The sequence below is a fragment of the Danio rerio genome, chromosome 20 (genome assembly GCF_052040795.2).
Source record: "Danio rerio strain M-AB ecotype USA chromosome 20, GRCz13ab, whole genome shotgun sequence".
Lineage (NCBI taxonomy): Eukaryota > Metazoa > Chordata > Actinopteri > Cypriniformes > Danionidae > Danio > Danio rerio.
In genome coordinates this window covers 33,303,847-33,318,076 of record NC_141040.1, presented here as the reverse complement: position 1 = coordinate 33,318,076, position 14,230 = coordinate 33,303,847, and the positions used below count along the sequence as shown (strand labels likewise).

At 46.2% G+C, this 14,230-nt stretch overlaps 2 protein-coding genes across 8 annotated transcripts in view; one reads left to right on the top strand and one right to left on the bottom strand.

Moving 5' to 3' along the window:
• The window catches only part of ryr3 (ryanodine receptor 3), a 152,358-nt gene that overhangs the window by 64,675 nt on the left and 73,453 nt on the right, over positions 1–14,230 (top strand). For all 7 annotated transcript variants that reach the window (XR_015518485.1, XR_015518484.1, XR_015518483.1 and 4 more), the window contains 11 exons: positions 651–734; positions 829–988; positions 1,077–1,221; positions 1,473–1,678; positions 1,996–2,170; positions 2,257–2,465; positions 2,555–2,782; positions 4,507–4,667; positions 4,759–4,918; positions 13,596–13,682; positions 13,771–13,997. Coding sequence is in view for 4 of the 7 variants with exons in the window: in XM_087298294.1 (XP_087154420.1) it covers positions 651–734; positions 829–988; positions 1,077–1,221; positions 1,473–1,678; positions 1,996–2,170; positions 2,257–2,465; positions 2,555–2,782; positions 4,507–4,667; positions 4,759–4,918; positions 13,596–13,682; positions 13,771–13,997 (1,842 nt within the window). In the remaining 3 variants the exon portion in view is untranslated. The remainder of the gene's footprint in view (positions 1–650; positions 735–828; positions 989–1,076; positions 1,222–1,472; positions 1,679–1,995; positions 2,171–2,256; positions 2,466–2,554; positions 2,783–4,506; positions 4,668–4,758; positions 4,919–13,595; positions 13,683–13,770; positions 13,998–14,230) is intronic.
• LOC147839360 (uncharacterized) overlaps positions 8,004–14,230 on the bottom strand; it is a 963,858-nt gene continuing 957,631 nt past the window's right edge. The window contains exon 2 of the mRNA XM_087298300.1: positions 8,004–12,215. Coding sequence (XP_087154426.1) covers positions 8,105–10,585 — 2,481 coding nt within the window. The 5' untranslated portion in view covers positions 10,586–12,215 and the 3' untranslated portion in view covers positions 8,004–8,104. The remainder of the gene's footprint in view (positions 12,216–14,230) is intronic.

Sequence of the window (14,230 nt, the reverse complement as noted above, 5' to 3'; positions counted from 1 at the left end):
GCTTGTTATAACAACAAAAAATAATAATAATTATAAAAATACAGAACACTTAGCAAGCTAACACTGCTGAAACAACTCTGAAATTGTACTTTGCTGTTGCTTGCTACTAGATTGAGTGGCACTGGCAATACTTTCAGTTGACTTTTTAGCAAGACAATTATCACTTAATTGTGCTTACTCAATTGCTAGTAGGATTATTACACACAGACGGCAGTCACGCATTTGCTCTGGGCAGGGGAAATCGAATAATACAAAAATATTTCATATCGCAGCCCCTTGCGATTATTTAATTGCAATGTTTCAAATTACGATTCGGTTTTAATTAATCGCATGGCCCTAATTACCAGTATCTTGCTTTACATAGAATTGCATGTGTAAAAGTTTGTCGTTTGGGACAGAATTATTAAAATGTTTATGGTAAATAAATGATATTTTAGATAGGCTTTGGCTATAAATTCATATTAGCCTTTTGACTTGATCAAAATATTTTGATCATATTTTGATATTTTGCAATAACCAGCTTAATGAGGCGTTGAACTGAATAATTTAATTTGATTAAACTGGTGATGCATGGCTTGTCTTTAACATAAAGTATTGCAATATCGTTTGCTGATCATTTCTTCAGTTTTTTGAAACTTGATCTGTTTCAGGACCCTGCTTGCTTTGGGCTGCCATGTTGCACAGGTCAATATAAATGCTGAGGACGATCTGAAAAAGATGAAACTGCCAAAAAAGTAAAACCAACACACATATTAAACACAAAAACATACTGTTTGTATAACAACTAGATGTGTTAAGGAAATTTTTTTTGTGTTTTTTGTCACACAGCTATATGATGGCAAATGGTTATAAACCAACTCCACTGGACCTTTCTGAAATAAAACTGAATCCTGGTCAAGAGGTTCTAGTTGATAAACTGGCTGAAAATGCTCATAATGTTTGGGCTAAAGATCGCATAAAGCAAGGGTGGACCTATGGCATTCAGCAGGTAACCATGTGCTGTTCATTAATCATTAAATATGAATTTTTTAACAATAAAACTGTATACAATTATCTCTTTTTCATTTTATTCAAAGGATTTGAAAAACCGACGAAATCCGCGCTTAGTGCCATATGCTTTATTAGATGAACGAACAAAGAAATCGAATAGAGACAGTCTTCGGGAGGCCATCCGTACTTTGGTTGGATATGGATATTTCATAGACCCACCCGATCAAGAGAGTGAGTTTTATCTTGTGTGTGCATTTACAGTTAAATTCAGAATTATTAGCCCTCCTGAATTATTAGCCTCGCTGTATTTTTCCTCCAATTTCTGTTTAACTGAATTAAGATTTGCCATTAAGCTAGTATTTTTGACTTCAACTGTATATAATATATTTCAGTTTGTTGTTTTTTGCTCAATTATAAAGATGTTTGTAGGAATTTGATTAATTTTAATTGGTCAATGATTGACAATAATCTTTGGTCTTCAGCTGCTCACCAGGTAGAAAAGGAGGGCATTGAATCCATCCGTCTCTTCCGTGTGGAGAAGACGTATGCTGTGAAGACAGGAAAGTGGTATTTTGAGTTTGAGGCGATCACTGGAGGGGACATGCGGGTGGGCTGGGCACGGCCCGGATGCCGACCTGATATCGAACTAGGAATGGATGACCAGTCATTCGTCTTTGATGGCCATAGGGTGATTATCTGATGCTTCCTCATTGATCTGCTATTTGTTTCATTTTGTTTCTTTATGACAAGATAATTAGGACATACTGTACAGTTGGACCGTATTTTAAAAGTATTTAATGCATTTTAAATGACTCTGTATATCATCTTCTGTTTGATGGGAATGCATGTTTGTTAATAATGCAAAGAAAAAGCAATATTTTGACCCTTACTATGTGTTTTTGACTATTTCTAAAAATATACCAATGTTTTGTGGTCCAGGATCACATGTTAGTCAATTAAGGATAATACAATTGTTTATTGTTCTGATCCAAAAACTTCTCCCAGGGCCGGCGGGTGCATATGGGAAGTCATTTCTTTGCGAGATCATGGAATAAAGGAGATGTGGTGGGCTGCTTGATCAACATGGAGGACAAATCCATGATATTCACCCTAAATGGAGAGATCCTGATCACCAACAAGGGCTCTGAGCTCTGCTTTGCTGACTTTGAAACTGAAGATGGTAAATAAATAGGCAATAATCTTTGTATCTATAACAACTAAGTGGTCTCTTGAGCTTGAAAATTATTGACCTTTGTCTCCCCTTAGGGTTCATCCCAGTGTGCAGCCTGGGTCTTTCCCAAATTGGTCGTATGAACCTGGGAAAAGACGCAAGTACATTTAAGTACTACACAATGTGTGGCCTTCAAGAGGGATTTGAACCTTTTGCTGTCAACATGAATCGCGAGGTCACTATGTGGTTCAGCAAACGCTTGCCAACATTTGTAAATGTGCCAGAAGATCATCCCCATATTGAGGTACAGTTTATCACATTTTAGGGCATTTTGGAAAAAATATTTTTGATCATCTGAGTTGGATTCTATCATTGGCATCACTTTGCATTTAGGTTACTAGAATAGATGGGACCGTAGACACACCTCCTTGTCTAAAGGTGACACACAAGACATTTGGCACACAGACGAGCAATGACGACATGATCTGTTGTCGTCTAAGCATGCCTGTTGAGTTTCACGCTGGCCCTCGGAAGATCACTGATATCAACGAGGTGATTGCTGAAGACCAAAGAGCTAAAAAAGACGATGGAGGCAAGGTTGATTATGGCAGCATTACAAAGGTAAAAACAAGAGAGATTATACTTAACTTGTCAGACTCAAAATAGATAATCCTGGGACATTCTAAGACCTTTGAAATCCTTTTGAAGGGATAATTTCCCCAACATTTCTAATTTCTTTCTTCTGTTGAACACAAAACAAGATAATCAGAGGAATAGTGGAAACCAGCATCCATTGACATCCATAGTAGGAACAAAAGTTCTATGGAAGTCAATGGCTGCTACTTTCCAACAATCTTCAGAATATGGTCCTTTGTGTTAAACAGAAGAAAATAACTCAAAGAGGTTTTGGTCAAGTGAAAGATGACTAAATGATGACAGAATATTTTAGAACTATACATTTACTACTGCTCGTAATTTATCCAGGGATAACAATTATTTAAAATTTTCCTAAAATTATGTTTTACACCACGCATTCCTAAAAAACAGGTTAATGTTCTTATTTTTCTGATGGCTGATTGACTGAATGTAGCATGGATCGTGCAACCTCATATTATGTATTCCTGACTCAAAATGTGTCAGACTATAAAGCTAGGAACATAATAGGCTTTTCTATACTCCAGTTGACACATTGTCAGTTACAATTTCCTCAATTTCCTAGTCACTAGTTCCTCCTCAACCCTAAAATGACTGTATATACACAGTGTTTTCTTGAATGCATGAGTTTGCTGATTGGGCGATGGTTGCGAATCATCCAGCCATAATTTTCTAAAGGCCAATTTAAACTGCACTGCATAGATGGCACTTCATAAGGATTTGTCAGATCAGTGTGTCGGTCTATTGTTTTCAGCATTGTTGGGTTGTAGAATATCTGAAAAGTGGTATCCTGTAATCGATTGTCCAAAAATGAGGACCTCTTTCTGTATGGTGTGAATTGGCTTTAATAACGTATTTACGTTTTATTGTAAGTGTCTTAACAGTTATCAAGTTGTAAATATGAGTTTGTCACAGTCACGTTATTTGCCTTAAAAAATGTATCACCCACTTTTACTGTATATCAATCAAGCCTTTATCAATCAATCAAATACTATATATAATACTATATATATTTATAACATTATAAGGAGCTTACTGATGATTGTGGTATTCCCTTCAAATCAAATGATTATTTTGCTGTGTGCAAAGCACGCAATAAACATCAAATAGATATTTACATATGTTAATATGCAAAACTTGGAAGAAAAATCAAAGTTAAGTAGCCTTTGTGTTAAAAAGATACCAGTAACTATATCAGCCAGTTTCCCCTTAGCAATGTTTATGGTCTATGGCCTATCCAATCAAAACTATCTCTTTTTTTTCAATAAATAGTTTTTCTTTTTGTAGATATGTTGTTAGATACCGTTCATGTCAGATTTCTGACAAGGTTACTATGGTGGGTAGACACAGTACATTTAGTAATATTAGTAATTAGCAATAATTCTGATGAATTGCACATGAAGCCAGCACTGTTTTACACTGGTGACGTTTGGGGTAACAACGGAAAAGTGGTGCTTACTCTGTTCCAGTAACCTGGGGTAAAAATAAAACTGTAGTAAATCTGCTTGGAAATTACAAGTGTGAAATGTTCCTTTACATGGGGTTAATGGCATGATTTGGAATAACAGTAACCTTTTAACTGCAGTGTGGATGCCCTGTATTTGAAGACTGAGTATCTAACTCTGAACAATGTCAGCCAATGTCTATTTTATTATAATGCTCTTTTAATGTTTGATGTACCTTTGCTTTAGTACTTCTACTCTGTGAAAGTATTTGCCGGACAAGATCCATCTTCGGTCTGGTTGGGCTGGGTAACACCAGACTACCACTACTACAGCAAACACTTCAGCCTTGACACAGTTCGCACTGTCACTGTAACTCTGGGAGATGAGCGGGGACGTGTTCATGAGAGGTTTGTAAAAAAAAAACCTGTTGTTGTCTTTTCACACAGTCACAAACACTTGATTTTTTCCACTGTCCTTTTTTCATCTCTCTTAATTCAGTGTGAGGAGGAGTAACTGCTATATGGTCTGTGCTGGTGACGTTGCCAGTAGCTCCACAAGTCGTAGTAATGTTGATCTGGAAATTGGCTGCTCCATAGATCTGGCCTCAGGCCTGGTTTCATTCACTGCCAATGGCAGAGAGCTACCTACTGCATACCAGGTAATCTCAACTTTTTTCTTTTAACAAAATAGGACGCAGTCACAGTGCTGGGCTTTGTCATATCATAATGAAGCGTTAACTACAAGAGTAAATAATTCAGTTCAACATTTAATTTTTGCTTTAAAAGTATTAAAAGATCCAAAAAAATGCAAAACTGTTAAAAACTATAACTGCTATAGTGCTTACAAAAGTCAGAGATAGATTAAATTTATCGACTTGAATGTATTTAATTGTCTTTAAAGTATCTAAATTTCTGGTAAAGTTGCAAACAACAGTGTATTTCAGTAGAATAACATACAAAAATTGTATTTAATATGCAATTATCAGCCTGGGTTGCAATTATCACAGAACAATGACTACCCCAGAACAGTAATGTTGTATTAACCAAAATCACAATTGTAATAAGTACAATTTCTGTTGTAATTTGGACATTTGGACAATTGTCTGTGGGCGTTTTGTTTGTTTGTGTATGAGAGTGTGTATGGGTGTTTCTCAGTGTTGGGTTGCGGCTGGAAGGGCATCTGCTGCGTAAAACATATGCTGGATAAGTTGGTGGTTCATTCCGCTTTGGCGACCCCAGACTAACAAAGGGACTAAGCTGAAAAGAAAATGAATGAATGAATGAATGAATGTGTATTTTTTAATTGTCTTTATTTTTTTAATTGTAATTATTTTCTGGTAATATCAGTTTTGCCAGTAGACTATGGCATATGGGATAATAAAATGTCCACTGCATGTGCAGAATCCAGATGACCAGTAGGATCATGAATGCTTTTGGTGCCTTTTTAAAATACTGTGATTTTAAACATAACTCCTGCTTTTTTACACACATTTTTGGCCTAGTACTATACAGTAGTTTGCATATGTGGTGCAATGCGGTCCAGTGTGCAGTTACTTATTCCCATTTAGTAAATGCACATCTAAATTTCAAAATAGAGAGAGAGCCAGTAACAGCTAGTGCTATTCAACATTAATGAATCTCTGCACAAAATAAGCTCTTAATTTGCTTCAGGCTCTAATGTTTAAATCAGACTCGCAATAGCAAATATTTGAAGACAGTATCATGTTTAAGCAGACTAGGTTTACATTAACCCTAAACAGTGTGCAACACTGTAAAGAATGGTTTTTAACTATAGCGGTTCGAACTTTAAGTGATCAGTATGATGGTGAAAAACGTTCGAGGTTACAGAAGTAACCCTTCGTTCCCCGAGGAGGGGAACGGAAGTGCCATGAATGGGAGGATTCGGATCAGAAGCCGCTTATCTGGAGAGTATTGAACGGGCCAATGAATGAAATTAATTGGCAGCGTAAGCTTGCGCAGGTGTGCGACATCTGCAATTATCTCAGCATATAAGCACACCTGAGCCAGCAGACGCCATCCTTTTAAGCTGAAGAGACTTTCAAACAGCTAAGGGACAGTCATTATGGCGACGGAATATGGCACTTCCGTTCCCCTCCTCGGGGAACGAAGGGTTACTTCTGTAACCTCGAACGTTCCCCTTCGGTTGGGGAACTTCAGTGCCATGAATGGGAGAATATGGAAAGCGCCATAATGACTGCACCTTACCAACACCCCCGATGAGGAGATAGTCAAGCAAGCGTGACGCACCCACATCATGGGGGGCGCGGTCCTCCAACGTGTCCCTGGCCCTAATTTATCCTACTTCAACAGAAGTTTTACGGATTTAGATATATTTTTTGGGAAGTCGTGAGCATCTAGATAATTCTAGGAAATACGACAGTACGTTGGGAAGCGTGCAATCCCGATCGGGAGGACGCTGCGGAGGCCATCCGTTACCCAAGGGGGGATAGATGGCAGAATTTACCTATGGACTAGCCCTAAAAAGGGGGAGTACGCATAGCAAAGAGTGGTTAGCGGAGAGGGAAGACACGGGTCCGCCCAGGGGGGGGACTTAACCGTGGCGGAATAAGCATATGGGATCGCCTAGTGGGGATCACGCATAGCAGGCACCTATACCCAAAACGCGGGCTGACCAGCGGGCAGACCTACAACGTAGTGGGCCAGCAAGTGACTCCTCCGCTGAGTCAGTGCTGGGGGCCACGGAGGAATCTGCAGGGCTCACCTGACGGGGAACTTTACTGACAGATAAAAAAGGCGCACGTACCTCCGTGTTAGGGAGAATGGCGCAGCAAGCGTGTTTCAACACCCTACCGAGTTGTCTCCTCAATCACCAAAGGGTTACCTAATACCCTTGAGGAAACCGGCTCCACTCGCAGATTGTAAAACCTTGCAAATGTGTTGGGTGTCGCCCAGCCCGCAGCTCTACAGATGTCTGTTAGAGAGGCGCCGCGTGCACGCGCCCAAAAGGATGCAACGCTCCGAGTGGAGTGTGCACGTACTCCCGGGGGACACGGCTGACCTCGACTCGAATAAGCGAGTGAAATGGCATCCACAATCCAGTGGGATAATCTTTGTTTCGATACGGCACTTCCCTGCTGCCGACCGCCATAACAGACAAAGAGCTGCTCAGATGATCTAAAATTCTGAGTACGGTCCACATAAATGCGCAGAGCGCGAACTGGACAAAGTAAAGAAAGGGCTGGGTCTGCCTCCTCCGGGGGCAGCGCTTGCAGGTTCACTACCTGATCTCTAAAGGGGGTGGTAGGAACCTTGGGCACATAACCGGGGCGGGGTCTCAGGATAACGTGAGAGTAATCCGGCCCGAATTCCAGGCACGAGTCACTGACCGAAAATGCCTCCAGGTCCCCGACCCTCTTGATGGAGGCCAACGCAACCAGCAGAGCTGTCTTCAGGGACAGAAATCTTAGATACTGCTTCGAGTGGCTCAAAGGGATCGGATCGCAGACTCGTGAGAACGAGGGCGAGATCCCAAGAGGGCATGAGAGGGGGGCGAGATGGATTAATTCGCCTAGCACCCCTAAGGAACTGGATGACCAGGTTATGCTTTCCCACGGTGCCGCCAGCTACCGCGCTATGATAAGCGGAGATGGCGGCCACGTAAACCTTGAGAGTGGAGGGCGACAGCCTGCTGTCCAACTTCTCTTGAAGGAAAGAGAGCACAACACTAATCTGGCAATTTCGGGGGTCTTCTCTGCGAGAGACGCACCATTCAGTGAATAGACTCCACTTCAGGGCGTAGGCGCGCCTCGTGGAGGGGGCTCTAGCCTGAGTGATGGTATTAACCACCGCAGTCGGTAGGTTACCTAAGTCTTCCTCGCGTCTAGGGACCACACGTGGAGGTTCCAAAGATCGGGGCGAGGGTGCCAGATGGTGCCCTGTCCCTGAGAGAGTAGGTCCTCTCTCAAAGGGATCCGCCAGGGGAGGGCCGTCGCGAGGAGTGAGAGCTCTGATATCCAGGTCCGGTTGGGCCAAAGGGGCGCAACTAGCAGAACCTGTTCCTCGTCCTCCCTGACCTTGCACAGAAACTGCGCGAGCAGGCTCACTGGGGGAAACGCATACTTGCGCATGCCCCGAGGCCAGCTGTGGGCCAGTGCATCCGTGCCGAGAGAGCCCTCGGTCAGGGAAAAAAACAACTGGCAGTGAGCGTTCTCGGGGGAAGCAAACAGATCGATCTGGGCCTCCCCGAATCGCGCCCATATCAGCTGAACAGACTCGGGGTGGAGTCTCCATTCTCCAGGGCGTAACAGCTGTCGTGAGAGCGCATCGGCTGCACGATTGAGCGTGCCTGGGACGTGAATGGCGCGCAGCGATTTCAGCCGCGGGTGACTCCAGAGGAGCAGACGGCGGGCGAGCTGAGACATGCGGCGAGAGCGCATACCCCCCATGCGGTTGATATACGCCGCCGCCGCCGTACTGTCCGTCCTGACCAGCACGTGTTGCCGCTCCAGCACCGGTAAAAAGCGGTGGAGAGCGAGGAACACTGCCAACAGCTCTAGGCGATTGATATGCCAATGCAGCTGGGCACCCTTCCAGAGGCCCGCAGCCGCATGCCCGCGACACACGGCCCCCCAACCCGTGTTGGAAGCGTCTGTTGAAACAACAACATGGCTGGACGCCTGTCCTAGAGGCACACCGGCCTGTAGGAACGAGGGGTCGTTCCAAGGGCTGAGGGCGCGGCGACACAGCGCAGTAACCGAGACCCGGTGTGTGCCCGCGTGCCATGCGCGTCTGGGGACCCGATCGTGAAGCCAGTGCTGAAGTGGTCTCATATGGAGCAACCCGAGCGGCGTGACGGCGGCTGCGGATGCCATATGCCCCAGGAGCCTCTGAAAGAACTTCAGTGGGACCACTAGTTTGCTGTCGAGCTCCCTCAGACAGTTCAGCAACAGGCGAGCGCGTTCCTCGGAGAGGTGCGCTACCATGGTGATCGAGTCCAGCTCCATCCCGAGAAAAGAAATCCTCTGCACGGGGGCGAGTTTGCTCTTTTCTCGGTTGACCTGAAGCCCCAGTAGGCGGAGATGCCGAAGCACCTCGTCCCTGTGCATAATCAATTGCTCCCGCGAGTGGGCTAAAATCAGCCAGTCGTCGAGATAACTGAGTATGCGAATGCCCGCGAGCCGAAGGGGCGCTAGGGCACCCTCCGCGAGTTTGGTGAAGACCCGCGGAGACAGAGAGAGCCCGAAGGGGAGGACCTTGTACTGCCACGCTCGACCCTCGAACGCAAACCGCAGAAATTGGCGGTGGCATGGAAGAATGGAGACATGGAAATACGCGTCCTTCAGGTCTATGGCTGCAAACCAATCCCGAGGACGAACGCATTGGAGAATGCGCCTCTGCGTGAGCATTCTGAACGGCAGCTTGTGCAGACAGCGGTTCAAAACGCGCAGATCTAGGATTGGCCGTGACCCACCGCTCTTTTTGGGCACGATGAAGTATGGGCTGTAAAACCCACTCTCCATCTCGGCTGGAGGAACCGGCTCGATTGCACCCTTCGCCAGGAGGGCAGCAATCTCCTCTCGCAAGACAGGGGCGGACAGGGGGTTGACCCTGGAGAAATACACGCCCGTAAACTTGGGGGGCCGTTTCGCGAACTGAATCGCGTAACCGAGTCTGATTGTGCGTATGAGCCACCGCGAGGGGCTGGCCCGCGCTAACCAGGCAGGCAGAGCCCTCGCTAATGGAGTCATCGCTACAATCGCTGACGTACCAGCGGTGGGGCAGCGCGGAGTGGGTGTGCTGATCCGGGAAGCACGAGGGTCCCGCGGAAAAGCTGGAGGAGAGCGATTCGCTCTGGCTCCGCACCCTGACTCCGGAGAGGGGGCTGGAGGGCTGAGGGAAGGGAGACCGTCCCCCCAGCGCTCGTGAGCCACTGGCGAAGCACGTAGAGTCTGCGAGCCGGAAGGCAGCGCGTCCCGGACTGGCAGAACTCGTGCAGTCACATCCGGGGAAGGGAAAAAGTGCTCTTTTACTGATGTTTTGGTGGCACTGAAAAGTACCGTTGTTATCGGGGCCCCGCCCTCCAGCGGGGAAAGAGCAAGTTTCCTCTTCTCCGGATGGCCTGTCTCAGGGACGCTTCGCGGTCCGTTTACCGGACTTAACGGCGCCCTGGGCAGGAGGGGCTGCCTGCTTTCGAGGTGAACGCCGCGCCCGCTTGGCCGGAGGCGCAGGCGGGGGCGGGGCAGCACTCGTTGGCGGGCGCCCTCGGCGAGGAACAGCGGAGGTGGATGGCTCGGCGGGCGGAGCGGGCTTACGGCCACGCCGATAGATGACATTGCCCATCGCATCCGACTGCTCTTTCACCGCCTTGAATTCCTGGGTGAATTCACCGACGGTGTCGCCGAACAGGCCAGCCTGGGATATGGGCGAGTCAAGAAAGCGAACTTTGTCAACGTCGCGCATATCGGCCAGGTTTAGCCAGAGGTGGCGTTCCTGAACCACAAGTGTGGACATCGTCCTCCCCAGCGCACACGCGGCGGACTTAGTAGTCCGAAGAGCATAGTCGGTCGCGGTGCGCAGCTCATGTAATAAGCTTGGGTTGGACCCGCCCTCGTGCAGCTCGGCCAGCGCCTGCGCTTGGTAGCGCTGGTAGGTGGCCATCGCGTGCAAAGCAGAAGCAGCCTGGCCCGCAGCCTTATAAGCTCTGGCTCCGAGGGAGGCAGACAACCTACAGGCTTTGGACGGGAGGCGGGGCAAACCCCGCCACGTAGAGGCGCCGCGCGGACAAAGATTGACCGCGATAGCGCGCTCCACTGACGGGATCGCCTCATACCCCCTGGCAGCTCCGCCGTCAAGGGCGGTGAGGGCGGAGGCACTCGCAGCACGGGCAGAGAAAGGTGCCCTCCAGGACTGCGTGAGCCTACTGTGCACTTCCGGGAAGAAGGGGACGAGAGGCTTCGAAGGCTTCGCCTTCTGGTCCTCTACGTAGCACCCATCTAGTCGGTCCGGCCGCGGAGCTGGGGGATAAACCATCTCCAACCCCACGGCCGAAGCAGCCCGGGAAAGCACGGCTAACATGTCCGCTTCAGGATCCGATTTGACAGCGCTCACCTGCCCGGAGGGGGCGAGCGGGTCCGGATCTTCGTCGGACAGTGAAAGCCCACCCTCCGATGCCGCGGAGGACATCTGATCTCCGGTGTCAGCGAGTGTGAGAGCTACCATCTGGTTAGACGGATCACTCTCACCACCCGAAGCTTGGATGGAGCGCCGTGAGGAGCGAGAGGTCCGCGAGCCCGTGGGCGGCGGATTAGCTCCCGCTGAAACCCTCAGATCTGCCCGAGCGCCCGCTGCTTTTTTAGAACAGGAGGCAACTGGGGTGGCTCGCTCTCTTGCGAAAGTTAGCCGCGATCTTAGCTGTGCAACGGTCATGGCATCGCAATGACGACATGAACCGCCCGCGAGCACCGCATTAACATGCTGGACCCCCAAACATGCAATGCAGTGATCGTGTCCATCATCCGGAGACAGGAAACCCCCGCATCCAGAAACGCACAGTCGGAGCGCCATCCTGAAAAGGACGTGCTGCACGACTGTGTTGCTCTTTTAGGAAAGTTGCAACTATACGCACCGCTCTGGAGGACCGGACCCAAAGAACCGCAGGCAAGGGAGTAACCCAGCTCGACCGTCTGCCACCGCGAAGACCCACTCTGGACCGGGAGACACACTCGTTCGCTCTGAAGTGCTGATCAGCAAGAGGAACCCTCATCGACTCACTCAGAAAGGATCTGAAGCGAAAAGGATGGCGTCTGCTGGCTCAGGTGTGCTTATATGCTGAGATAATTGCAGATGTCGCACACCTGCGCAAGCTTACGCTGCCAATTAATTTCATTCATTGGCCCGTTCAATACTCTCCAGATAAGCGGCTTCTGATCCGAATCCTCCCATTCATGGCACTGAAGTTCCCCAACCGAAGGGGAACTACATTTTTAATCAAACCATCCTTCTGCAATCCTATACCAAAAACAGAAATAAGGGCAGTTATGATAGCTAAAAATGTGGGAGTGTTGCTATTATGTGACTGTACTGTATTGCAAAAGGAAGCAAATAAGGCCCAATTCTATCTTTGTACCCCTACCCCTTCCTTGTCCCACTTGGCCTTTAAAACTGAGTGTGAAGGGGAAGGGCTTCAAAATTTAGCCCTTAGAAATAAGAAACCACTACAACACCTACACATGTCATCATATATTACTGCGATTTCTTACTTCATATGAGATCAGAAAATCACGACTGCTGTAGTTATTTCAGTTGTGTTATTTTTTGTTATTTATATTCAGAAAATCACTAAAGGCATATATTATGTTATTATAACGATCTAATGTGGCAGTAAGATCTTAACTGTACTGTGCATTTACACAGTGGCCAAATTCATCTATTTAAACACACCAAAAACAACATTAACATTATAGCAGACACTGTAAAAAGCTTCTTCTTAGCCACTAGACTTTTCTGATATTCGAATGTCATCGAGTGTCCGAATGTTGTGGGACAGCTATACAGGAGTCATGATTATGGATTATAGATAGTGAAAATTATTGTTTTTTATTTTAGCATTTTCTTTTTAAAAGCTTGACGGTAAAACACGAACACAGTTATAAATGTATTAAAACATGTGCTTGATTGTTGTAAAAATTTGTAAAAATGAAAAAAAAAAATTGTAAATCTCCTTACTTCCGGGTGCAGCTATCCTGCCGCTGTGGCTTGTGTATACTGGGAAATTTTCTTAACCCTTGGTTTCGAGTGTGGTCCTGAAAAATCTATGTTCGAAGGGGTATCTAGCCCTTCCCCTTAGCCCTACGCCGCAACGCTAAAGAGAATTGGGACTCCCTACCCCTTCACGAGAAATGAGGGGTAGGGGTAAGGGAAAGGACTATGAGGTAGAATTGGGACTGGGCCTCAGTGTTGATGTTAAATCAAAAGTAATTCAAAAATACTTGAAAATGAAATGATTTAATGACAATAATTCTCTGCTGTTACAACTGAATTAATTATAAAATAACTACATAAAAAGATTAAACATGAAATGATAAAAAACATATGCTATTAATTCTACCCAGTAAATGTAAAAGAGACCACATATTGTGTATCTTTCTTGACCGTGTGACCAAAGCCCAAAAACTGAAACATACAAACTGACTAATAAACATGTGACCACATTGTAAAACCCCCAAAGTCCACATATTAACTAGGCCCTGATCTTATCAGTATCTGCCTTTGGAATCTGTATGGAGCTTCTTGGTGAAAAAGACATGTTTTGCCATATAAATGCATATGATCAAGCTTTCTTCTCCCTTCTTTTAGGTTGAGCCTAACACTAAGCTCTTCCCTGCTGTGTTTGTTCAACCCACAAGCCCAAACCTCTTCCAAATTGAGTTTCCGAAAATCCCAGTAAGTCTACTCTATTATTAATCCACTCACATGCCTCCATTTCCCACATTACAATTCACTAACTTGATCTGCATGGATTCCCACACAGGATGCAATGCCCCTGTCCTCAGCCATCTTTAAGAGTTTGCTGAAAAACCCAGAGCCGCAGTGTCCTCCACGACTGGACGTGCAGACCATTGTTTCTGTGCTGTGGAGCCGAATGCCCAACACGTTTCTAACCGTGGAAACGGCCCGTGTGAGTGAGAGGCATGGCTGGGTGGTGCAGTGTCTGGAGCCCCTGCAGATGATGGCTGTGCACATCCCAGAGGAGAACAGGTGACACATTGCTCATGCGCTTGCTTTTACACATGCGATGACTGGCAACTGATCATGGGAATGTGACCTTTCGTTGAAATAAAACCCCTTAAGTGCTCATTTGGCTCCTTACTCAAATGCCAACTGGCTAGAATCAAGATCTTAAGGCTAGCATTAAAAAAAAAAATTCTTCCTATTGTGATGTATATTATCTTAAATAATAAAAAATATTTTTTTGTTTTTTTGCCAGTACA